This window comes from Baudoinia panamericana (genome assembly GCF_000338955.1).
Source record: "Baudoinia panamericana UAMH 10762 unplaced genomic scaffold BAUCOscaffold_2, whole genome shotgun sequence".
NCBI lineage: Eukaryota > Fungi > Ascomycota > Dothideomycetes > Mycosphaerellales > Teratosphaeriaceae > Baudoinia > Baudoinia panamericana.
The window spans coordinates 125,072-145,780 of record NW_006911258.1 but is presented as its reverse complement, the minus strand read 5'-3'; the positions used below and the strand labels follow the sequence as shown (position 1 = coordinate 145,780).

Sequence of the window (20,709 nt, the reverse complement as noted above, 5' to 3'; positions counted from 1 at the left end):
TGGAAGGCTAGAGCTGCCTGTGCCCGCAGAAGCAGACGCAGACGTCGACGTTGTGATCGTATTGGACGAATCACTGGAGGTCGTCACACTGGTGCTGCCGGTTGCGGTCTCCGTGCTGCTGTCACTGGCGCTGCCGGTGACGGTCTCCGTGCTGCTGACACTGGCGCTGCCGGTTGCGGTTCCCGTGCTGCTGACACTGGCCGACGATGCGCTAGTTGTAGCATTGCTGGAAACCTTGACGCCAGAGGTTGACCCTTGCTCCGAGGACAAGCCTGTCACGGAGCTGTACAGTTGACATCCGGTGGTAGTAACGGTGAAGGCCACGCAGGCATCGTTGCTGTCGCAAGAGGACATGCAAGAGCTGACACTGGGCGTAGCGCGCTTGGATACTGTCGTGCCATTGATGAGGACACCGCCGTAGGTCTGGTCGCAGCTGACGGTGTATGTCACATTGCCGTCAGTGTAATCTTGGCCATTGAGTGCCGGGCACAGAGTGTTGTTGGCAGCGGTGGTGCTAGATGTACCAGTCGCTGTGGGACCTGCGGAAGTGGTGGTCGCATTCACGCTCTGGATCGGAAGACCTGAAGTGCCAGTAGCTGTCGGTCCGGCGTTAACAGTGCTGTTGGACCCGGTGACTGGCATGGAGACAGTCTCCACAACGGCCGATCCATTGGTAGTGCACGTCCTGCAAACTGTCAGCAGCGATAAGGGTTGTTAGCATATCAAGCGTTGCTTACGTTACAAAGGTGGTGTATTGAGTTTCAGACACCGAACTGCTAGTCGCAGGATCAAAAGCAGTGACGGTAGCATTTGCGCTGTTCACTGGTAGACCTGAAGTGCCTGAGGTGCTGCCTGTAGGACTGGCAATCGAGTTGTTGCTCACTCCCGTAATCGGCGCTGAGACTGTTTCAACAGTGGCAGTTCCATTGACAGAGCAGGTGCTAGATTGGGGTCAGCGTAGTTCTCGGGGGCTCAGTGTGAAGGAACTCACGTCACGAAAGTAGTGTACAGCGTCTCGGAGACCGATGTGCTAGTTGCAGGATCGAAGGCCGTGACTGTGGCATTGGCGCTATTGATTGGTAACCCTGAAGTACCTGAAGTGCTTCCTGTAGGGCTGGCGATCGAGTTGTTGCTCAGGCCCGTAATTGGTGCTGAGACGGTCTCAACGGTAGCCGTCCCATTGACCGAACAAGTGCTTTGTAGAGGTTAGCATGGTCGTGAAGGCAAGGAGTCGAAGAACTCACGTCACAAAGGTGGTGTATAGGGTCTCAGAGACCGATGTGCTGGTCGCAGGGCCGTTCGTCGTCGCATTCACAGCCAAGGCAGAGGTAGTGTTGGCTGAGCTGCCTGATGTCCCAGTGCCCGTAGGCCCAGCTGTTGGACCAACAGTGACAGTACCGTTGTATTTCGTTGACGTGGACGTAGCGTTCGCAGAATTGAAAGCAACACCTGTCCCAGATGCAATAGCTGTGGGGTCAGCAACAGCGGTGCTGTTGGATCCGGTGATAGGCGCGGAAACGGTCTCAACGATAGCTGTCCCATTATTTGTGCACGTGGTCACGAAGCTAAAGCAATGTTAGTGCTGCAAAAGTGTAGAGGAGCGGGAGTTGCTTCATACGTTGTGTAGCTCGTCTCCGACACCGATGAGGTAGTTGTTGGCGCAGCAGTCGTGGCGTTGGCAGATGGCGACAGGGTGCTCGAAGCTCCCGTTCCTACGAGGCCGGTGCCTGACGGCGTAGCGTTGGTTCCATTGCTTGACAACGAGACGGTGCTGGAGACGCCGGTAGCAAGGACGCCGGTACCGAAGCCGGTCGTACCATTGGAAGAGATCGTTGGCGTCGCGCTCGCTGTTGTCGGATCGTTTGAGCCCGTGACCGGAGCCGACACAGTTTCAATGACCGCTGTCCCGTTGGTCGTGCACGTAGTCACGAATCTGGAAGCTGAATCAGCAGCGTACATTAAGGGAATGAGCATTCGACTGTACTTACGTGGTGTAGCTCGTCTCCGTGGGTCCGGCAGTCACTGATGAGTTATTTGTGCCGTTGGCCGATGCAGAGATAGTGCTAGAGACTCCTGTTGCAAGCGCTGTACCAAAGCCGGTTGTGTTGGCAGAAACAGTCGGGATGCCGCTGGCACTCGAAGTAGGGTCTGAGCTAGTGATTGGGGCGGAGACTGTTTCTACGATGGCTGACCCATTCGTGGTGCAAGTGCTACGGACGAATGTCAGAACAGATACATTGAAGCATGGCGCCAGGAGTACTTACGTTACAAAGGTGGTGTAGCTTGTATCGCTTGGTAGCGTGATGCTGCTGTTTGCAGTCGTAGATGCAGAGCCGGAAATCGTGCTCGATCCTGATGCGGTGGGAAACACAGCGGGAGTGCTGTCGGTGCCGTTGAAGGATGAGGTGACTGACGCGGACACCGGCGCGGCGGAGGTAAGGCCCGACGGGTCGGCGGTCGAAGTAAGCGAGCTGCTCGATCCTGAAGCGGTGGGGAAGGCAGCAGTACTGCTGTTTCCGGCGTCCAAAGAAGAACTGACTGATGCAGACACCGGCACGGAGGACGTAAGTCCAGATGGGTCGGCGCTCGACGTAGGCGAAGTGCTGGCTGAGGGTGAAGAGCTTGCAATGCCCGTTGGGTCGGCGCTGGCGGTAGATGAGCTAGTGGCTCCTGACGCAGTCGGGGAGCTAGTCCCCGTCCCGTTTGCGGTAGCGAAGGATGAGGCGACCGAGAGCGAAGAGGAAAGGCCAGTCGAGCCGGCGGTTCCTGAGACCGAGCCACTTGCTCCGGTGGCCGTCGGGAGGCTGGCAGTGGTGTCGTTAATGTCACTCGCAGACGATGTGATCAACGCTGTGCCAGATGCTGTCGAGCTGGTGGCAGGTGTAGAAACACCGTTACTGGAGGGGCTTGTGGGATCAGTAGAGGCCAATGAGGAAGAGGCACCGGTGCCGCTGGCGCTGGATGAAGTCGCCACGCTCGCATTCGTGTTACCCAAAGACACAGAGCCCGTCAGACTCGCTGTCGTTGTGGCGGACCCAGCGGGTGTCGTCGTGATCGAGCTACCGTTAGTGGTCTCTGTTCCTGTAGTGGTCACTGATCCTGAAACGGAGCCGCTGCTTGAGCTGTCTGTCACGGAGCCAGTTGTTGCCGACGAACTCGAGCTTGCTGGCGCAGAGCTTGACACGGAGCTGGAAATGCCGGAAGCGGAGTCTACGACTGAGGTAGACGAGCCAGACACCGAAGTAGACGTTGCGGAAACTGTCACTGAGCCCAGAGTACCCGATGCCGAAGTCGTAGCGGAGCTTGGAGCGGAAGTAGTCGTACTATTGCTTGCGACCTTTAGTGCAGCAGTCGTTCCAACCTGTGTAGTAAGCCCGGTAACATCACTGTAGAGTGTGCACGTCGTTGAAGTCACAGTGATAGCAACGCAAGCTTCCAAAGCATCGCAAGCACTCATGCAGGAACTCACTGTGACAGTATCACGCTTCGTAGACACGCTGCTCGTGGAATTGATGACCGTTCCACCGTAAGTCTGGTCACAGCTGATCGAGTACGTGGTGTTACCATTAGAGTAGTCGGTACCGTTGGAAGCGGGGCAGACAACGTTGTTTGCGGGTGTCGCGGTAGATGTCGCGCTTGGGCTTGACGTCGCCGAGGAAGTCGTGGAAACAGCGCCGCTGGAGGCGCCGAGCGAGCCTACACCAGAGCTCGTCGGTCCTGCAGAACTTATCGCATTGCTGCCAGAGACTTGTTCGCTCGAGCTAGCACTGCCGGATGCTGAGCTGGAAACGAGCGAGGAGCTTGGGTCGCTGGTTGATGAGCCAGACGACAGTGACGTAGCACTTGAGGCGGTTACGCCGGTTGATGCGCCGGTCGAGCCTCCAGCAGAGTTTGTTGGGCCTGCTGAGGCAGTCGAGTTTCCACCGGATAGCTGTCCACTTGAGGTGGCACTGCCAGACACCACACTTGAAGCGATCGAAGAGCCAGTGCTAGAGGAAGATGACGCTCCAGAGCCAGACAGGACCGGGCTGCCGGATAACACGCCAGAGGACGTCGCGGTCGAGCTTGAGCTCGTGCCAGACGGTCCTGCGTTCACCGTGGTGTTTCCGGCGGCCGATGCTGAAGCGGGGCCCGATACTGACGCTGACGCGGTGGAAGGGTCACCAGATACGGTACTGCTGCTGGAGCCGGAGAGGCTTGTGCCCGAGGATGACGATACCGATGGACCGTTTGTGGTAGTCTGGCTGGTCGTCGAGGAGGATCCAGTGGGACCGTTCACAGGCCCAACAGTCGAATTGAAGGAGCCCGTGGATGAAGAAGAGGAAATAGAAGTAGAAAGCAACGTACTTGTAGTTGACAAAGAGCCCGCTGAAGCGGTGCTCGAGGTGGAAGAAGACGAAATGGTCGAAGATGCAGGTTGTGTGGTCACGGTTGCCGTAGTGGTGAGGGTCTCAGTGATAGTTGCGGTGATCGTGCCAGCGGTGACGGTAACGGTAGTCCCGTTAGCCGTGATTGTTTGTGTGCTTGGCCCAACGCTCGTATAGGTGGTAACGGTAGTGATCACCGTGGTCTGAACTCCGCTCGTGGCAGGGTCATTGGAACCAGCACTGGAAGATAGACCAGTGGAAGACGCAGGCTGTGTGGTCACTGTCGCTGTAATCGTGACCGTCTCGGTGACGATTGCAGTCGTCGTGCCAGCAGTCACGGTCACAGTGGAGCCACCGGACGTGATGGTCTGCGTGCTCGGTCCAACGCTGGTGTAGGTTGTCACAGTGGTGATCACAGTGGTCTGAACTCCGCTCGACACCGAAGAAGATGTAGCCGCTGCGTTTACTGCAGATGTTGCAGAGCTGCTGACCGAGGAGCTGAGACTGCTCTGGGTCGGGTCACTCGCGCCTGCGCCAGAAGTCGAAGACGTCGTCGACGCTGGTCGTGTCGTCACTGTTGCGGTTGTTGTGACCGTCTGGGTGATCGTGGCAGTTGTTGTGCCGGCGGTGACAGTAACAGTCTTGCCATCCGACGTCGTGGTCTGCACATTCGGTCCGACGCTCGTGTAAGTTGTGACTGTGGTTGTGGTAATCACAGTCGTTTGAACAGGAGCTCCATTGCTGGTGTAATCGGATGGCGTGTAAGTTCCATACGGCACCGCGCTGAGAGTTGTCGAAAGGTCGCCGTTCCCGGTGCTGCTCAATGACACGTAAACCAAGCTAGAACTGCTGCGTCCACCGTTCGTCACGGCATTATTAGCGGAAGAGGGCGAGCCATTTTGGCCATTAGTATTAGAAGTTGAAGCGCTTGACGAAACAACACCAGAGGCGGAGGCTTGAGAAGCTGGGTTGGAGCCGCTGCCACCATTCGAAGCAGGGTCAGCGGCAGAAGACGTCGAGCTGCTACCACCGTTCGCAGGCGAACTGCTAGGGTTGCTGGCGCCGTTGGCTGCCGCGGTTGTGGAGGAAGAGGGGCCAGCGACTGCATTGCCCGAGCTTGGGGTCGCGCCACTGCCCCCATTTGCTGGTGCGGCAGATGACGCTGCTGGGTCAGAGGACGAACCTCCAGAGGACACGCTTGGGCTACTATTACCGTTTGCGGGCGTGCCGGCGGACGTTGATGAGCCTGCAGCGTTATTCCCCGCTGGAGAGCTGGGGCTAGAGCCTCCATTTGCTGTGGTCGCGGAAGCAGCAGCGGATTGTGAGCCTTCTCCATTGGACGGCGAGCTAGGGGACGAGGCACCATTGGCAGGGGAACCAGCGGTTGACGAGCCTGCACCGGCACCTGCAGCTGGAGAGCTGGTTGACGAGCCTCCGTTCACGGGAGTCGCAGGAGCTACAGCAGGTTGGGTCGTCTCACCATTTGGTGTTGAGCTAGGGTTCGAGCCCCCGTTCACTGGCGTGGTCGTGGGGTCCAATACGACCGGGGTGGTTGATGGCGAACTTTGGGCTGCGCCACCGTAGCTGTTCGTCGTTGAGTTGGAGTAAAGAGGCCTTGAGGAGGTAGCATTCGACGACTTGCCCGTTCCGGACGCGCCAGATGTTAACAAAGACACTTTGCTAGACGAAGAAACTGGACTGGAGGACGCGGAAGTTGTAGGTGACGCACTCGTGATGCTGTGGGAAGAAGTCGTCGAGGTAGATGCAGTGACAGGGTCGACGGTAGCCGAACTCGATACGCTGCTTGAGCTCGATGTGGACGTGGAAGATGACTGCGACACGCGTTGGGTGGATGATTCATGCGTCGAGCTTGTTGAGCTCGAGTGTTCATCTTTGTCATGGTTCCACGGCCAGTTCGGTGCTCCCCAGTTGCCAAAGTTGCCCCATGGACGACCGATATTGCCGAAAGTATGACCCCAGCTGTTCCCGCCCTTCCTGCCGTGATGCTCTTCCTCCTGCAGGTTCTTGATCTCATCTACTATCCTGCCAATCGCAGCATTGTACTCATTCTTGACTGGCGCTCCGTGTTGCGCCGAAACTGCACTTCCCAAGAGGATGAGGCCGCACACTGCAGCCCTCATGTTTACTAAAACCCAAACTAGTTGCCAACGAATGTGTAAATCCCCAACTTAGGGGTATGTGAAGAAATCGCGAAGCGTAGTTAGCGAGTGTGATGCGAGACGACAGGCCCGTAGCGAGTGAGGCCAGTGTCTGCACGAAAGAAAGAAAGATAGCGAGAGAAATTATGCGTACAACACGCAAAGCATGCAGAGATGGAGGGAAGGAGAGTGGCTGTCTCGAGCCGTCGGACACCTACATTATGTTAGACGCCGAGCGCAGCCTCCATTTGGTGCCATCAACCGTTGAATGAGGTCCGTGATGAGACGAAAGGGGCATAGTGGTAGACGAGATTGCCCCTGGATGATACTTCCTATCTTCGGCCGGTGACAAGGGCGTGCCTCCACTCCCATGTGAGACGTGCATCAGTGCGGCGCCCCGTCGATCCAGTCGAGACGCGATGTCGAGTAGTGGCCGTTGGCGATGTCTCCGAGTCCCGACGCTTGAGGCTTGGTCAACGGTTGTGGTTCGTCAGAAGCAAGCCGTACCTGCGTCTGCCGCTGTCGCGATATGGCTAGCTGCCGCTCCCTGATTCCTGTTTTTAACTAGTCTAGAATGACCCTCCCTAAAGCAGGCTGTTTTGCATGGTCGCGTGTCTGTAGGCGAACGACGAAGCGCCGGTGTTCCCAGTCGCAGGACGAGGCCGCCTAGTCGAGAGACGCGACAAGTCTCTGTCGGTTTAGTGTATTGGTTCTTACTGTCATCAACCCCGACTTCTTCCAGCCCACTTTGCCATCATGCAAGCAAGAGCGTCGTCGACGAATTGGACCATGTCCTGTAGTACTGTGGTGTAGCCATTGTCCCAAGGTTTGACAGCTCTGTGCAACAATCACGAGACGTGGTGGCGACGCCGGCGCGGGAGTACGCAGGCCTCCCACCGCCATTGATTGTGGTGGCGCGATCGCAAGGCTGACCCAGTCGTACGCGTGTGCTTCCGTATTGCCGCGCCGTACTGTGCACAACTGTGGACAAAGTAGCTCAGGAGATTAAGCCCGCGAGTCAACGATATTACGACTGTACATTCAGCAAGGTTCGCCCTTGCTTGAGCACGCTTTCGCCACTATGCGGGGTATGAAGCAGGAAGAATACCTCGAACCTCCACTTCTCCTCCTCGACAACGTGCATATCTATGAACAAACTTTTGTCGACTATGCTAGGCCTGTTATATCGTTTGTCAATCACTCGCCGCCAAGTCTGTGATACTTCGCGGCTCCGCGAGAAGGCTGGTGGCGGATCCTGTTGACTACCCTTCCTCGCCGGCTGCGGAGGGATCATCGACCCGTAGACAATTGGAACTTACGGCTCTCCGGCATCCTATCCTTCGCACGTCATCGATGTTGAGAAGAATGCTGTTGTGGACATATCGAACTTCATGTCCGTTCGAATAGGCCAAGAGGCCCACATTTCTTCGGCATGGATGTTCCTACTACGAGTGATCCGCTTGCTCGTTCTGAGAAAGGGGAACTCGTTTACGCGGGTCAGGCGGCAGTGAGCGGGACTCGGCAAAGGATTGCCGCATCAGCGAAGCGGTATGTATTGCTCTTTCAGTCTGAACAATTAGCGTAGCAATACTGTAGCCGGACGTTGTTTGAGATTCTACAAGCATCGCTCAAGCTCTCCAGACGCGGAAATATCGAAAGCAGCGATGGTTCTATAGACGATACTTTATTACCAGCCAAGAAACGCAGCCGCTGAAAGTGACTGACCCACCGTCAGCATCGTATCCTTGACCATTTCCAGAAGTCGAAGGCTCGTTCTTGGCTCGCGCTCTTGAGTTGTATACGTACTCTCTTGCCAAGTTGCGGGCCAGTTCGGGACGTTTTGCAACGTGTTACTGCGCTTTCGGGCTGACCGCGTGTAGGAGAACAGTCGTCAGGAGCGGTCCTTCAACGTAAAGCGAAGTCGTCGCATTCCATGAAAGAATTGCCTGCAGCTACCATGCTTTGGCCGCCCCGACTGCACAGAGAGACATCGACACTACGATTCAGGCGCGCTATTTTTGCTACTGCAGGTACTATGCAGGTACACTGCAGGTACCCGTCGCAGGCCCAGCTTGTCATAGACGTGTGGGAAGTGACAGCTTTTGTGGATATGCAAAGCGCAGCTCCCGCGCGGAGTACGTCAGGCTCAAATTAAGAGCGGGACTCGTACACCGTTCTGCATCTCGACACGGCTCTACTTGCCGAGACAGTTGAAAGGCATCGGCCTTGGAGACGTTAGTGCTTGTACGCCAACACAAACGTGGCTTGCGACTTTGTTCTTATTGAGATTGGGTTGCCGCTACCCGGCCGCGTCCTAACCTTCTCCACTCCATGCGATCTAATTTCGGCTCGGGAGGCAACTTTTCGCCCAGAGTCCTTTTCATTTCCTCTAGCTAGCCACATTGTTCAGATCGCAAGTCTAAACGGTAGTATTTGTTGCTCGGTTCCGTCTGGCAGACGACCATCCTCACCTGTTTTCCTGACGCGTCTTCACGCTCGGCCGAGTCGGGAACGCTCCGCCGAGCCGGCTGAATGGCAATAATAGTTGTTGCTTCTGCAGCTTCTATACGTGGCCAACAGGAGAACGAGAACGAGTAACATTGTGCCGCAGACGCGATTAGCAATTCAGTCGCTTGTTGAACCCTTCTGTTCTGAAGCTCTACTTGATGACGACCTGAGTCCATATGGGAAAGTGCCATGTCGCTTTGCAAACGCAATCTTGGGATCTGTGGAGATAGGCTCTGCGGCCTGCATGTTAGCACTGCCGCCATAACGAAAGGTTTGAAACATGCATCGAAGAGTGACCTCCTCGATCCATGAATGCAAATAGTCGCGCGTCTTGTTGGTACACACATAGTCGTGTTGCCAATGACGGACTATGTCTTGGCCGTACGAGGATACAGCTTAATGATGTTGTTCACGATATTCTACTACGGCTTTACAAGCTGCGAAGACTGGCTGGTCAATGAACGCCATCGGCCTTTGACACAAACTTTCGAATGAACCTTAATACTGCCCTGGAGGCTTGCCATAGCGCTCGTTCTGTATGATCTCGATCCAGTAGCCGTCAGGGTCCAGGACAAACGCAACATTCTTCATCCTTCCATCCGTGAGTCTCTTCTTCCAGCTGACACCCTTCTCCTCGAGTCTCTTGCAAGCCGCCTCAAGATCATCGACAGAGACGCAGATGTGACCAAACCCTTGAGGTTCGCTGTTCCCGTCATGGTAGACCTTGCCCTCTTCCTTCTCCGTGCCATAATTCCAGGTTAGCTCAAGCAAGCCCTCTCGCTCTGCTGTTGGATTGACGCCATTCGCAGTTTTATCGCCAGCAGGCGGTCCATACCCGAGAAAGTAAAGGTTGAAGCCCGCTTCCTTGGCCTCGTTTGTCCGCATGAGCCTCATGCCCATGATGTCTTGGTAGAATTTGAGAGACACCTCAGGATCCTTGATGCGAATCATCGAATGATTCTCCCTGTAGGTTGACACGTCGGTTGTGGTAACGTTCTCTGTTTGATCGACGGGATTTTGTGAGATGATCTCGACCCAGTAATCATCAGGATCAAGTGCGAATGCAATGTGGCGCATCCGGCCGTCTGTCAGTTTCTTCTGGAAACGGTAGCCTGGAACGTGTTGGGTGTAACCGTTAGCAGTGTTTCACACGGCCACGCGACTTCCCTCGTCATTGGATACCTACCAGCATCCTCGATGCGCTTGCAGGCCGCCTGTATGTTGCTGTCAGCGCATGAACGTATAGTCAAATATACCTGGCGGCTTTCACCTGTATGTTGTCCACACCTGTTGAGCGTACAATTAGCAGAGCTCGCTAGATACATGCAACGGCTGCCTTCGTCTCACTTACTGATACACAAGTGGCCGAATCCCTTCGGCTCCTTGTTACCATTGTGCGGCTTGTAGTTCGGGTCGTCCTCAGTACCGTAATTGTGTGTCAATCTGCAAAGTGGTGGGTGCCACCATCAGCAAAGTTTCAAGCAAAGGAAGATTTATCAACGATGATGCCGTACTCTACGATCCCCTCCCTGTCCGTCCAGTGCTTGCCATGCGAGGCGGCCTTGGGCGAGTCGAAAGCTAGGAAGTAGAGCGCAAACTTGTTCTCTGGGAAGTCGAATTTATTGACCAGGCTCATGCCCAGGTGATTGTAGAATGCAACACTTTTCTGTGGGTCTTTCACCCTCAGCATAGTATGGTTCTGGAACAGCGTAAGCACATGCGGCTCGGTCATACTGCACGACACAATACCTACGAATTTATAGGTTGATGTGTCCGTCATGGCTGCGGTCGACGTGGCAGTGTATGTTCGAGCGGTCACAATCGATGATGTGGCGATCTTATTTGATGTCGCAGTTACGCTTGTGTTGAATTGGGAAACGATGACTTTTGCGCGATTCAAGGCAGAGAGCATGCCGAGGGTGAAGAACGAAGAGGAAGTGATCCTTGCGTTATGTCCGTATATCAACTATGCTTTGCACTGCGGTCTACAAATGACGTACTGAACGATGCCCCGCATGATGTCCAAATCGCTGATGTGTTCATCTGTGGCAGTGGCCTAATGGATAGGCACAGGCCGCTGGAGGCCACAGCAACAGTTTGTTCATCCGGGAGTCACTGTGATGGCGAACAAGGTAACAAATGTGTGACACCGTGCTGAGGAAGCGCTTTCACCAGACAGCTGGGTTACTGTAACCACCTTGATATGCACGCCGAGAGACCTTCTATCCACTCGATTGAGAATCCAACATAAGAGTTACACACGACCTTCGAGATACTGGCGGCGCTCAGGGCTTCTACGGCGTCACTGCGCTTAAACAAGTCAACAGAGTATGGAAGGAGCCCCAACCTTTACGGTGTCTCCATAGTCACGTGACTGCGTCTCCAAGCGCGCTCCATTGTCTGTGCCGCTGACGTCAGTTTATTGACGCGCAGCAGCGATGAGGAGAAGAACTACTTCGGCATGTTTGTGGTCTCTTCATTGTTGCTTTCACCCGTCGTCGCCACACTATCGCTGTGATTAACATATAATCTGTGACGTGATCGCCGAAAAGTGGACTTTGTTCGTTAGAAGCAGCAATCGAACGGCATGATGGCTCTTAAGGAGCGTGACCCAAACGCGGTGGCTCCTCAGAGAAGGCCGAAGGGTAAGTTAGCAGAACTCAGATTAACCCAGAACTGACGTACAGATTAGTCGACTCTAAGAAGGATTGCAAGAAAAGCCCCAAGTCATCCTTAGTAAAGAATACCCCGGTGACGGCAAGCGAGCTTGCCGACATCTATCTGGACCATGAAGAGAATGAGACGGTCCCAATTTACGATAGCTGCAATGATGTTCGGAAAAAGGTAAAGGCATATGTCAAGAAGTCTGGCACCAGCCAAGCTGCATTTTGTCGCGAGTTGAGCGAGATGATGCCCGAGAGCCATGTTCAAGCGCGCCAAATGACCAACTTTATGAAAATAAAGGGACCAAAGGCTGGTGGTCACAGTACGCCTTATTTTCCATACTGCGACATTTAGCAATTGACGTTCTGTTGATATATTTTTCTATGCGGCCTACGTCTTCCTGGAGAAACTGAGGATCAAGCAAGGAAAGCAAAAAGCTGGCAAGCGTGAGGAGATGGAAGCACTTTGGTTGAAGAGTGGCGGCTTCCCCAGGGAAGGGAGTCACAACCAGCAATATACAATGTTTGGCGATGAGCGACCAGTAATCGACGAATACGGTCAGCTGCAGATTGTTCACATGGGCGGTGGACGTGGGTTTGGTCGCCGCAGTAGGCTGCGTTCATAGCACGCTTGAGCCGCCGCTATTGTGAGGCATGATCAGCCGAAGGTCGAGACCTCTGCCATGTAAGATACGGACGTGTATGATATATCATGTCTGGTATATGACGTGGATATGGACCTCACTCTGGTGAAACGTTTATGCTTGGCCACGACGTGACGCGCGTTCCGGACTCTGACCACCACGGAAGAACACGAGCGGCGGTATGAACTTTGCATTCAGCTGACCTTTTCAAACGTTCAGCAGCTTCACATCACGAACGCGTCTACAATGCAGGAGGTGACTTACGTTTGAGATATTTTTGGGCCAAATTTGAGACAACCCGACGTTGCCCTATTATGAGACCTTGTGCACGAATGGTTGTAGTATCATGGCACACTCGGAGCATTTGGTGAGTCTAGAACCACGGCTATATTAAGTTCCACAGATGAGGTCTGTGGTGTTCCCGCGCGGGACGCTCCGAGTGGATACCGTACCCCTGTAGAACTTGCTGCATGACTTCAGACTGAGGTGTGGATCGAATGGCTCTTGTTTAGCAGGAGAACAGGAATCCAACCCACCCTGGCTGGATGTTGTATACACGTCCTGCGACAAGCTTCAGAAGACTGTTGGGGGCAGCTCCGGCGCCGAAGAAGAGTGTCCCATTGTAATGCGACCATGGTGCCAAGGTGTTTCAAGCACTCGACGCAATATATATTGACCCTCGGACCTAGACTGATGGGGCTGCGCTTGTGCCAGCACGAGGACAGACGGGCAATCTACTAGTGAGAACATGCGGTGCGACGGTGTTAGCGATAGACATGATCTGGGACCTGCTGTACCCCGGAGCCTGTGACACTGACGGGGCTCTCACCATCATGCTACGTCGCCACGTGCGCAACCTCCTCCACGCTTTGGTGATCTCGTCGTATGATATACGAGACGTCTTTAGCCGGACATATTTCGACGAGTCGTTGACCGCTACGTCCGGAGAAATTTCCTGACGCATTACCTAGGCACAGCAATAATATATCTGACACCGGATTCCACTATTGCGGTTGCGCATGATGAACACACATCAAAGTCGTATAAATCGACCACGCTTCACGACGGTCAGCTTGTAGTCTTGTTGTTCATTCCGTTTGCTCCATTTCTAGCTGCAGTGCAGTCCAGTTCGGTTAAGTTCTTTCTTTTGACACGATGCGTTCCTCCTTTCTCACTGCTGCTCTCGCCCTCTTGGGCTGCAGCAAGGCTGCGCCGCTTGAGAAGCGCGCTGCGTTGACCCAGGTCACCAACTTCGGCAGCAACCCGACTAACACTTTGATGTGAGCTACCAAGGGTTCTTGCAGACAGCGCTATTAGCTCCAGTGTCGAACAATGACTGACTATCTCAAGGTACATCTATGTACCAACCAAGCTAGCCGCAAACCCTCCGATCATTGTAGCCATCCATTACTGCCAAGGCACGGCACAGGCTTACTACCAAGGATCTCCGTACGCTCAGCTGGCTGACCAGTACGGGTTCATTGTCATCTACCCACAGTCGCCGTACAGTGGTACGTGCTGGGACGTGTCTTCGAAGGCATCTCTCACCCACAACGGTGGCGGAGACAGCAACTCGATCGCCAATATGGTAACCTACGCTCTCTCCAAACACAACGGAGACACCGCCAAGGTCTTCGTTACCGGCTCCAGCTCTGGTGCGATGATGACCAATGTCATGGCCGCTACTTACCCTGAGCTGTTCGCTGCGGCTACCGCCTATTCCGGCGTACCGGCTGGCTGCTTTGTCTCTAGCTCTGGCCAAGTCGATGCCTGGAACTCTACCTGCGCTTCAGGCAAGGTCAATGCTACACCGCAGTACTGGACGAATGTTGTAAAGAACATGTATCAAGGCTATACAGGGTCTCGTCCTCGTTTCCAGGTTTACCACGGTTCGATCGACACTACACTGTACCCGCCGAACTACAACGAATCCGTTAAGGAGTGGACTGGCGTCTTCGGCTACAACTACCTGGCGCCACAGACCAGGAAGGCAAACTTCCCTCACTCCGGCTACACAACCGACATCTGGGGTGTCACCACGGCGAACCCACTGGGTACCGTTCAGGGTATCTACGCGCTCAATGTCGGCCACACTGTTCCCATTAATGGGTGAGACCCAACTGTCATCGCTAGTTTGTTGGTGCCGCTAATTCTCCGCAGCACGCAAGACATGATGTGGTTCCAGCTCAGCCCCTATGCCCCAAAGAAGAAGAGAGACGCAAAGCCGGAGGCCGAGGGTCCCACACCAGTGGTAATCGAAGCGAGAGCCACAACTGCGACGACTCCTCGTGTCACTGGTACCTCTACAGGCGGAGCCAACAGTCTTAACGAGGCTTTTGTCAAGAAAGGCAAGCACTACTTCGGCAACATCGGTGATCAAGGCACGCTAGGCAACAGCCAAACGCAGAATATAATCAATGCCGATTTTGGTGCTTTGACTCCTGAGAACAGCATGAAGTAAGTGGCCGAGAGTGCGTGTCGTGGGAGCAAAGCCTAACTTAGTGCAGGTGGGATGCCACAGAGCCGAATCGAAACCAGTTCACTTACACAGCCGGCGACTACCTCGCTAACTACGCCGTGTCGCACAATAAGACGCTTCGCTGCCACAACCTGCTCTGGCACAGCCAGCTTCCTAGCTGGGTCTCTGCCATCAGTGACAACGCCACTCTGGTCTCCGTCCTCCAAAATCACATTGCCAACGTAGCAGGTCACTTCAAGGGCAAGTGTTACGCTTGGGATGTGGTCAATGAGATCTTCGGCGAGAATGGTCAGCTTGAATCCAATGTCTTCCTCGATGTCATTGGTCCCAGCTATGTCAGCATTGCTTTCAACGCGGCGAAGAAGGCCGATCCGTATGCAAAACTGTACATCAACGACTTCAACCTGGACTCTGCGACGTATGCGAAGACAACCGGCCTGGCGAGTCAAGTCAAGAAGTGGCTGGCCCAAGGTGTGCCTATCGATGGCATTGGCTCGCAATCTCACCTTAGCGCCGGTGTCACGGGTACTCAGGCTGCTTTGCAAGTCCTGGTGAACTCTGGTGTGAGCGAAGTCGCTATTACGTACGTACCGTGTGACCCGAATGCACAATAGGGTCAAGCTGACAACGTGTGTAGAGAGCTTGACATCGCTGGCGCAGCCACCGCAGACTACGAAGAGGTCGTCAATGCCTGCCTAGCTGTTCCCAAGTGCATTGTAGGTCTACGACATCGTGTGCGAGGAAGCGTGATCCGGCTGACACATGACCAGGGTATTACTGAATGGGGTGTTGACGACTCGCAGAGCTGGAGATCTAGCAGTAAACCAACCTTGTTCAGCAACTTCCAGCCGAAGACGGCTTATACCGCACTTGTCAACATGCTGAAGTAGTCGCATTGGGAAAGACAAGGAGTTTCGTGGACTGGACATCGGTCGCTGACAGAAGTAACACTATTCGATTCGAACGATCACTTGATGTTGAGCAGATTGACCGCAGCCTTATTGTCTTCCACGCTCGTATACTGCAGAGGATAGCTGGGAGAAGTTGTAGTATGTCAGTCCTTACATGATTTGGCGCATTTCAGTATTGTACGTCCACTTCTCACGTCGTGATATCTGCATGCGTCCGTCTTCGGCAGCAGACTGATTCCCTGCCTCCGTTTCGGCAGGTCGTGGGCCGGCAACGCAGCCGGTGACGACCCCACCTTTTCAGCGCATCCCACTCTTTACCATTCGGCAAAGTGATGAATGGAGCGGTCTCCGGCGGGCGGGCATCATCAAAATAACGAATCAATAAGCAATTCACGATTTGGTCATCGCTGCGCCCGCTTCATTATATTCTCTCGCTGGACTCTCGATACTCATCGACTGCTACCCTACCGTTCTCAAAGTGCCTTCACTGCGCAGCGCCGCAGTCGCTGCCTCCAGGCTTCCACTGCGCCGAAGCCTCGCCGTATCTGCGTCTTTCGCAGCCTCCCATCCGTGCCCGGCCATCCGCCGCAACTTCTCTGCTCAACGACGGCTTCGCAAGATCGTGCTCTCCGGACTGCTAGATTACACTCACCCTCCGCTATCAGCTAAACTATCACTACCCACCATGGCGGCCGCCGACAACGTCCGCGGCGACATGTCTCTGGACGACTACACATTCCCACACTCACGCCTACGACGACGGATCACAACACCCGATCGAACACCACTCGTGCTCATCGCCTGCGGCTCCTTCAGCCCCATCACCTTCCTTCACCTCCGCATGTTCGAAATGGCCGCCGACTACGCCCGCTTCAACACCGAGTTCGAAGTGGTGGGCGCATACCTGTCTTGCGTCGGCGACGCATACAAAAAGACCGGCCTCGTCAAGGCCGAGCACCGGATCAACATGTGCAGTCTGGCGGTCGCGCAGAGCTCGTGGATTAGCGTTGACCCGTGGGAGGCCTTGCATGAGGAGTACCTGGAGACGGCGAAGGTGCTGGATCACTTCCACCATGAGATCAACGAGGTGTTGGGTGGGGTGGAGACGCCGGAGGGCAGGAAGCAATGCCGTATTGCGTTGCTGGCCGGCGCGGATCTGATACAGACCATGAGTACACCGGGCGTGTGGGCGGATAAAGATATTGAATACATTCTGCGGAACTTTGGCGCTTTCATCGTGGAGGTAAAGCATATCCATGCTGCACCGAACGGGCATCGATACTGATTTGCATTGCAGCGCTCGGGCACCGATATCGACGAAGCTCTCTCCACCCTCCAAACCTACAAATCCAACATTTTCGTCATCCAACAACTTGTGCAAAACGACATTTCGTCTACCAAGATCCGGCTTTTCCGTCGGCGAGACATGTCTATCAGATATCTCGTCCCGGAGCCCGTGGTCAATTACATCGAGGAGCACGACTTGTACGAGGAAGACGGCGCCGCAAGTACCGGCTCCGGCAGCGGTGACAAGCGAAAGCCGGGCGAGAGCAAAGGCGTAGCAGGCCCAAGCTCTGCTGGCTGATTTCGCCTCGAAGCTAGATTCTTGCCTAGATCGTGTGAGGGTGGTTACGTGTTGTATGAGCGGCGTTCACGGCGTCCGGGTGTGTGACTATGTGACGATGGGAGGCGCTGGCGATGCGAAATGTATACACATTCATGATGAGCGGCGAATAGCGTTCGCTACAACAGCGAAGCAGCCAATGCGGGTATCTCGCAATACAAACACGACGTCATTGCGTCTTTCATGCAGCTCACAAATTGCTCGCGTTGCCGTTTCGTTAATTCCGAACACCACCGCTTTGCCGATCAGACCGCCAACGCTATGCACTCTGTCCGAAAACGAGCAGCACAACCGCAAAACCATAGTGAGAACAAGCCTTCCTGAGCTGTACCCTTCCCTGCGCCGCATAAATGCAACAGTCACAATCGCAAGTCATATCATCTTGATCAAATGCCTACGCGCCCTCTTCGTCCGTCTCACTCGCGCCTCCTCGCCCTCTCCTGAAGCCGCTCTGTGCCCAGTAGATGCCAAAGCCGACCAGCGCCAGTACGATGAATAGGATGATGATGATCAGAAAGACGACAATGTTGCCCGGCATCCTGGTGTTTGAGCGGGCTCGGGAGCCGGCAGCGAGTGGCGATGGTCGTGCTCGCGGAGCTGCAGTATGCGGGCGGCGTTACGCCTTCCTTGTGTATGTTTGTCCCCTAGCTGTGTGGTATTGCGATGTATGAATTGCACACGTGTATACGTATTGCGCTGGGTAACGAGTAAACGGGGGGTTGTCTGTAGGGTCGTGTGTTCGTCTAACGTATGGAAGCTGGACTTGGGGGTTGATGTTCTTCCGAAAGTACGTTGTGTTTGAGAGACGAACGGATATAATGGTGCCTCGATGTAGATAAACAGGACGACACTTACTCTCCTTCGACGCAGCGTCGGCATCTTTTGTTTACATTGTGTGACGGATATTGCAGTGGTTGGCTGCTTCCCAGCCTACAAATTGTTGGCGGAAATGGCTGGCGGGGCTGGGAGCACCGATGCTCGAGCGTAAAGCCCGACAGGCCGTCACGGATACAACATCACGTACTTCGTAACAACCAAGTTGCTGTCGTCTTCTCTCCTCATCCTCCTGCTGCAGAGAGCAGTTAATAGCAGAGTCTCGGCACGAAGGTAGCATGTAAATAGTGGCATGTGAGGATTGATCGCGGGCCCCGCTATCGGCAGCGGGCCGTTTCGGATCTCGGCAGTACCGACGCGGACGTTGACGTGCATGTGAAGGCAGGTGAGGCAGAAACACTTCCGTGCAAACACTTCAACTATAACATGTGTCAAATGTACAGTCAGGCTAGGAACAACATTACTACATCAGAGCCTGCAGTTGCACTCTACAGCTCACCCTAAGCTGTTGTACCGATCGCTCTGCAAGCAGCATATTATGGACGGCGCGAACACGCGCGCATCGACCGACAATGCAACCATCGAGGATGTCAGCGATCCACTTCTGGAGACGTTGAACAGTGTGCTACGTCTGAGCAATCGACCAACGCTGGCACAGCAGAACGCCGAACGACCACGCCGCTTCTCGGACACTGACCGTGGAACTACCACTACCGCACCCGTACTGAGGCCAGAGCCCATTGCTGTTAGAAGCAGAGATGGCTCTCGATGGCTTCCCGCACCTGACGAGCAGAGCCATCGATACGGTGGCAAAGCCTCCATCTCTGACGGACTAGATCCTGCATCTGGACCATCGCTGAAGCCGCACATTTGTCACGCCACCGAATGCGCAGTATCCAAGGTGTTCGCAACGCCGGAGCTGCTGGAGCTTGTCTTGAGCTACTTGGACACTAGGAATGTCCTTGAGGTTCGACTAACAAGTCCTCGATGGGATACGGTTGTTCGCACCTCGCCTGAGCTCCGACTGCACCTCTTCTGTTTGCCGCAGTTCGCTCGCCTGGGATCAGATTTCCAACTGTTGCCGCTGTGTATGCCAGGCCTCGACGTCAAACTTGGCGAGCCTCTGCATCTGGGACAGTGGGTGCACGTGAGCATGACAGCCCGCGCGGCTCGCTACATTCTTCCGAACTCCAGTCCTACCAGACGCGTGCGGTCTCGGTCAATCTACGAAGGTCTGCGCGGCGGGCTTGGCTCGAGATCATCTAACACCAAGGCTGACTGGCCTACGTCTTCCTCAGGACTCCCTGCCAAGGGCCTGCTACGCTATGAAGGCCTCCTGATAGGACAGCCGCCACCCATCAACATGCAGGCTTTCATCGTAAGTCATGATGACACCAAAAGTTTCTCCGCGAAAGGTAAAGAGGTTGAGCGATTGGATGACCGTCCCTTCCCGTGTGCGAAGCTTCACTGCGACGCAGGCATCTCCTTAGGTTTCCTCGCCGAGACTGTCCAGTCGATACTAACGGACTCGAAGTTGAAGTCTGGGGAGGTCAAGGTCTTGTTCAAGACGATTGTGTCATTCTGCAACACAGACTCCGCTCCAAGGAAGCGTAGTGGCACGAGAGGCGTAACCATGATCGGCTGAATGTACGAACAGGCTACTCGCAAGGAGCACCGCCTCGTGTATGCAGCTACCCACGATCATGAGGGTGCTCGGGCCGTGCTCGATAGCATTTGATAGGATATGAGCCGCCGACATCATTTTTGCCAAATCGAGCAACCCGCCTGCAACACGACCCTGCTCCGGAAACCGCGGAAGAAGTTCAGAAGTGGGAGACGGTGGCGGTATGGACTTGCTACTGAATGCCGGCGAAGTGGAAAGGGTCAGGTGCTTCGAACACGACTGCGGTCGGCAACGCATCGTCCATGAGGTGCCTGTCCATACTGGTAATGAACGCAGCGTTGAGGTCGACCCAGAGTACCATGCGCTCGAGCAGCCCGTTGAGACCGAGAGTTGGAAACCCACCACGCAGCTTCAGCATCATCTTCAGGCCTCTCATATGCGCTGCGAATGTCGCTGAGTCGCCGAAGATCGCTTCGTACGCAGCCATTTTCATGACGGCGGAAATGAGAGCGTCGCTGGTTGCTCGCTTCTGGTCGGCAAGCGCCAGGTTGATTTCGGTCAACGCTCGGGCTTTCAGATGTAGTAGGTCTAGCGTAGCATTCTTTGTAGGCTGTACCACGGCGAAGTGAGAAGCGCCCATGAGGAGCACGGCATACATGGCCGATGCTTCCGTCATCATGAGTGGTAGCTGTGGGTGAAACAAGTGCCTGATCAGTCATCCATACGATATCTTCGGCGTTCATGGCAAGACTCACCAAGTTACGGCGAAGCAGGCCTTTCGAGGCGGGCCCATCCAGCTCTGGTATATCCACAGCTATGTTCTGTACGTAGTGTGCGAAGATCCTAGGCAGCTCTGGTTGATAGTCAGCTGCAACCACCCAGAACGGGTCCTGAAG

The 20,709-nt window shown here is 54.8% G+C and overlaps 13 protein-coding genes across 13 annotated transcripts; 8 read left to right on the top strand and 5 right to left on the bottom strand.

Annotated features, from left to right (window-relative positions):
• Nucleotides 1-1,963: 1,963 nt before the first annotated feature.
• Nucleotides 1,964-3,728, top strand: BAUCODRAFT_338643 (uncharacterized protein). Its single transcript, XM_007674996.1, has 3 exons — nucleotides 1,964-2,207; nucleotides 2,274-2,342; nucleotides 2,472-3,728. Exons 2-3 carry the CDS (start codon nucleotides 2,304-2,306, stop codon nucleotides 3,390-3,392), a joined length of 960 nt encoding a protein of 319 aa, XP_007673186.1. The 5' UTR covers nucleotides 1,964-2,207; nucleotides 2,274-2,303; the 3' UTR covers nucleotides 3,393-3,728.
• A 1,051-nt stretch (nucleotides 3,729-4,779) lies between these two features.
• BAUCODRAFT_338089 (uncharacterized protein) lies at nucleotides 4,780-6,624 on the bottom strand. Its single transcript, XM_007674995.1, has 3 exons — nucleotides 6,443-6,624; nucleotides 5,788-6,112; nucleotides 4,780-5,639 (listed from the first exon to the last, which is right to left on the bottom strand). The coding sequence occupies exons 1-3, from the start codon at nucleotides 6,506-6,508 to the stop codon at nucleotides 5,233-5,235; spliced, it is 798 nt and encodes a 265-aa protein (XP_007673185.1). The 5' UTR covers nucleotides 6,509-6,624; the 3' UTR covers nucleotides 4,780-5,232.
• Nucleotides 6,625-7,810: 1,186 nt separating this feature from the next.
• BAUCODRAFT_29838 (uncharacterized protein) lies at nucleotides 7,811-8,237 on the bottom strand. Its single transcript, XM_007674697.1, has one exon. It carries the CDS (start codon nucleotides 8,149-8,151, stop codon nucleotides 7,972-7,974), a length of 180 nt encoding a protein of 59 aa, XP_007672887.1. The 5' UTR covers nucleotides 8,152-8,237; the 3' UTR covers nucleotides 7,811-7,971.
• Nucleotides 8,238-8,277: 40 nt separating this feature from the next.
• BAUCODRAFT_29837 (uncharacterized protein) lies at nucleotides 8,278-8,852 on the top strand. The gene has a single exon (XM_007674696.1). It carries the CDS (start codon nucleotides 8,460-8,462, stop codon nucleotides 8,679-8,681), a length of 222 nt encoding a protein of 73 aa, XP_007672886.1. The 5' UTR covers nucleotides 8,278-8,459; the 3' UTR covers nucleotides 8,682-8,852.
• A 440-nt stretch (nucleotides 8,853-9,292) lies between these two features.
• BAUCODRAFT_29836 (uncharacterized protein) lies at nucleotides 9,293-11,220 on the bottom strand. The gene is made up of 6 exons (XM_007674695.1): nucleotides 10,788-11,220; nucleotides 10,549-10,733; nucleotides 10,386-10,477; nucleotides 10,315-10,321; nucleotides 10,221-10,258; nucleotides 9,293-10,146 (listed from the first exon to the last, which is right to left on the bottom strand). The coding sequence occupies exons 1-6, from the start codon at nucleotides 10,944-10,946 to the stop codon at nucleotides 9,533-9,535; spliced, it is 1,095 nt and encodes a 364-aa protein (XP_007672885.1). The 5' UTR covers nucleotides 10,947-11,220; the 3' UTR covers nucleotides 9,293-9,532.
• A 284-nt stretch (nucleotides 11,221-11,504) lies between these two features.
• Nucleotides 11,505-12,331, top strand: BAUCODRAFT_29835 (uncharacterized protein). The gene is made up of 2 exons (XM_007674694.1): nucleotides 11,505-11,679; nucleotides 11,727-12,331. Exons 1-2 carry the CDS (start codon nucleotides 11,622-11,624, stop codon nucleotides 12,050-12,052), a joined length of 384 nt encoding a protein of 127 aa, XP_007672884.1. The 5' UTR covers nucleotides 11,505-11,621; the 3' UTR covers nucleotides 12,053-12,331.
• A 530-nt stretch (nucleotides 12,332-12,861) lies between these two features.
• On the bottom strand, nucleotides 12,862-13,338 carry BAUCODRAFT_29834 (uncharacterized protein). Its single transcript, XM_007674693.1, has one exon. It carries the CDS (start codon nucleotides 13,303-13,305, stop codon nucleotides 13,027-13,029), a length of 279 nt encoding a protein of 92 aa, XP_007672883.1. The 5' UTR covers nucleotides 13,306-13,338; the 3' UTR covers nucleotides 12,862-13,026.
• A 158-nt stretch (nucleotides 13,339-13,496) lies between these two features.
• On the top strand, nucleotides 13,497-14,454 carry BAUCODRAFT_62727 (carbohydrate esterase family 1 protein; the record flags this gene model as incomplete). The annotated part of the gene is made up of 2 exons (XM_007674880.1): nucleotides 13,497-13,621; nucleotides 13,692-14,454. 2 exons carry the CDS (start codon nucleotides 13,497-13,499, stop codon nucleotides 14,452-14,454), a joined length of 888 nt encoding a protein of 295 aa, XP_007673070.1.
• Nucleotides 14,455-14,514: 60 nt separating this feature from the next.
• BAUCODRAFT_63274 (glycoside hydrolase family 10 protein) lies at nucleotides 14,515-15,710 on the top strand (the record flags this gene model as incomplete). Its single annotated transcript, XM_007674906.1, has 4 exons — nucleotides 14,515-14,798; nucleotides 14,849-15,403; nucleotides 15,458-15,536; nucleotides 15,591-15,710. The coding sequence occupies 4 exons, from the start codon at nucleotides 14,515-14,517 to the stop codon at nucleotides 15,708-15,710; spliced, it is 1,038 nt and encodes a 345-aa protein (XP_007673096.1).
• Nucleotides 15,711-16,446: 736 nt separating this feature from the next.
• On the top strand, nucleotides 16,447-17,316 carry BAUCODRAFT_62887 (uncharacterized protein; the record flags this gene model as incomplete). Its single annotated transcript, XM_007674885.1, has 2 exons — nucleotides 16,447-16,974; nucleotides 17,029-17,316. The coding sequence occupies 2 exons, from the start codon at nucleotides 16,447-16,449 to the stop codon at nucleotides 17,314-17,316; spliced, it is 816 nt and encodes a 271-aa protein (XP_007673075.1).
• Nucleotides 17,317-17,457: 141 nt separating this feature from the next.
• BAUCODRAFT_29832 (uncharacterized protein) lies at nucleotides 17,458-18,131 on the top strand (the record flags this gene model as incomplete). The annotated part of the gene is made up of 1 exon (XM_007674692.1): nucleotides 17,458-18,131. A coding segment is annotated over exon 1 (356 nt), but the record flags the coding sequence as incomplete, so codon positions are not given.
• A 436-nt stretch (nucleotides 18,132-18,567) lies between these two features.
• Nucleotides 18,568-19,954, top strand: BAUCODRAFT_337878 (uncharacterized protein). Its single transcript, XM_007674994.1, has 2 exons — nucleotides 18,568-18,574; nucleotides 18,637-19,954. Exon 2 carries the CDS (start codon nucleotides 18,728-18,730, stop codon nucleotides 19,832-19,834), a length of 1,107 nt encoding a protein of 368 aa, XP_007673184.1. The 5' UTR covers nucleotides 18,568-18,574; nucleotides 18,637-18,727; the 3' UTR covers nucleotides 19,835-19,954.
• Nucleotides 19,955-20,135: 181 nt separating this feature from the next.
• On the bottom strand, nucleotides 20,136-20,658 carry BAUCODRAFT_50852 (uncharacterized protein; the record flags this gene model as incomplete). Its single annotated transcript, XM_007674857.1, has 2 exons — nucleotides 20,136-20,501; nucleotides 20,569-20,658. Coding segments are annotated over 2 exons (456 nt in total), but the record flags the coding sequence as incomplete, so codon positions are not given.
• Nucleotides 20,659-20,709: the final 51 nt, after the last annotated feature.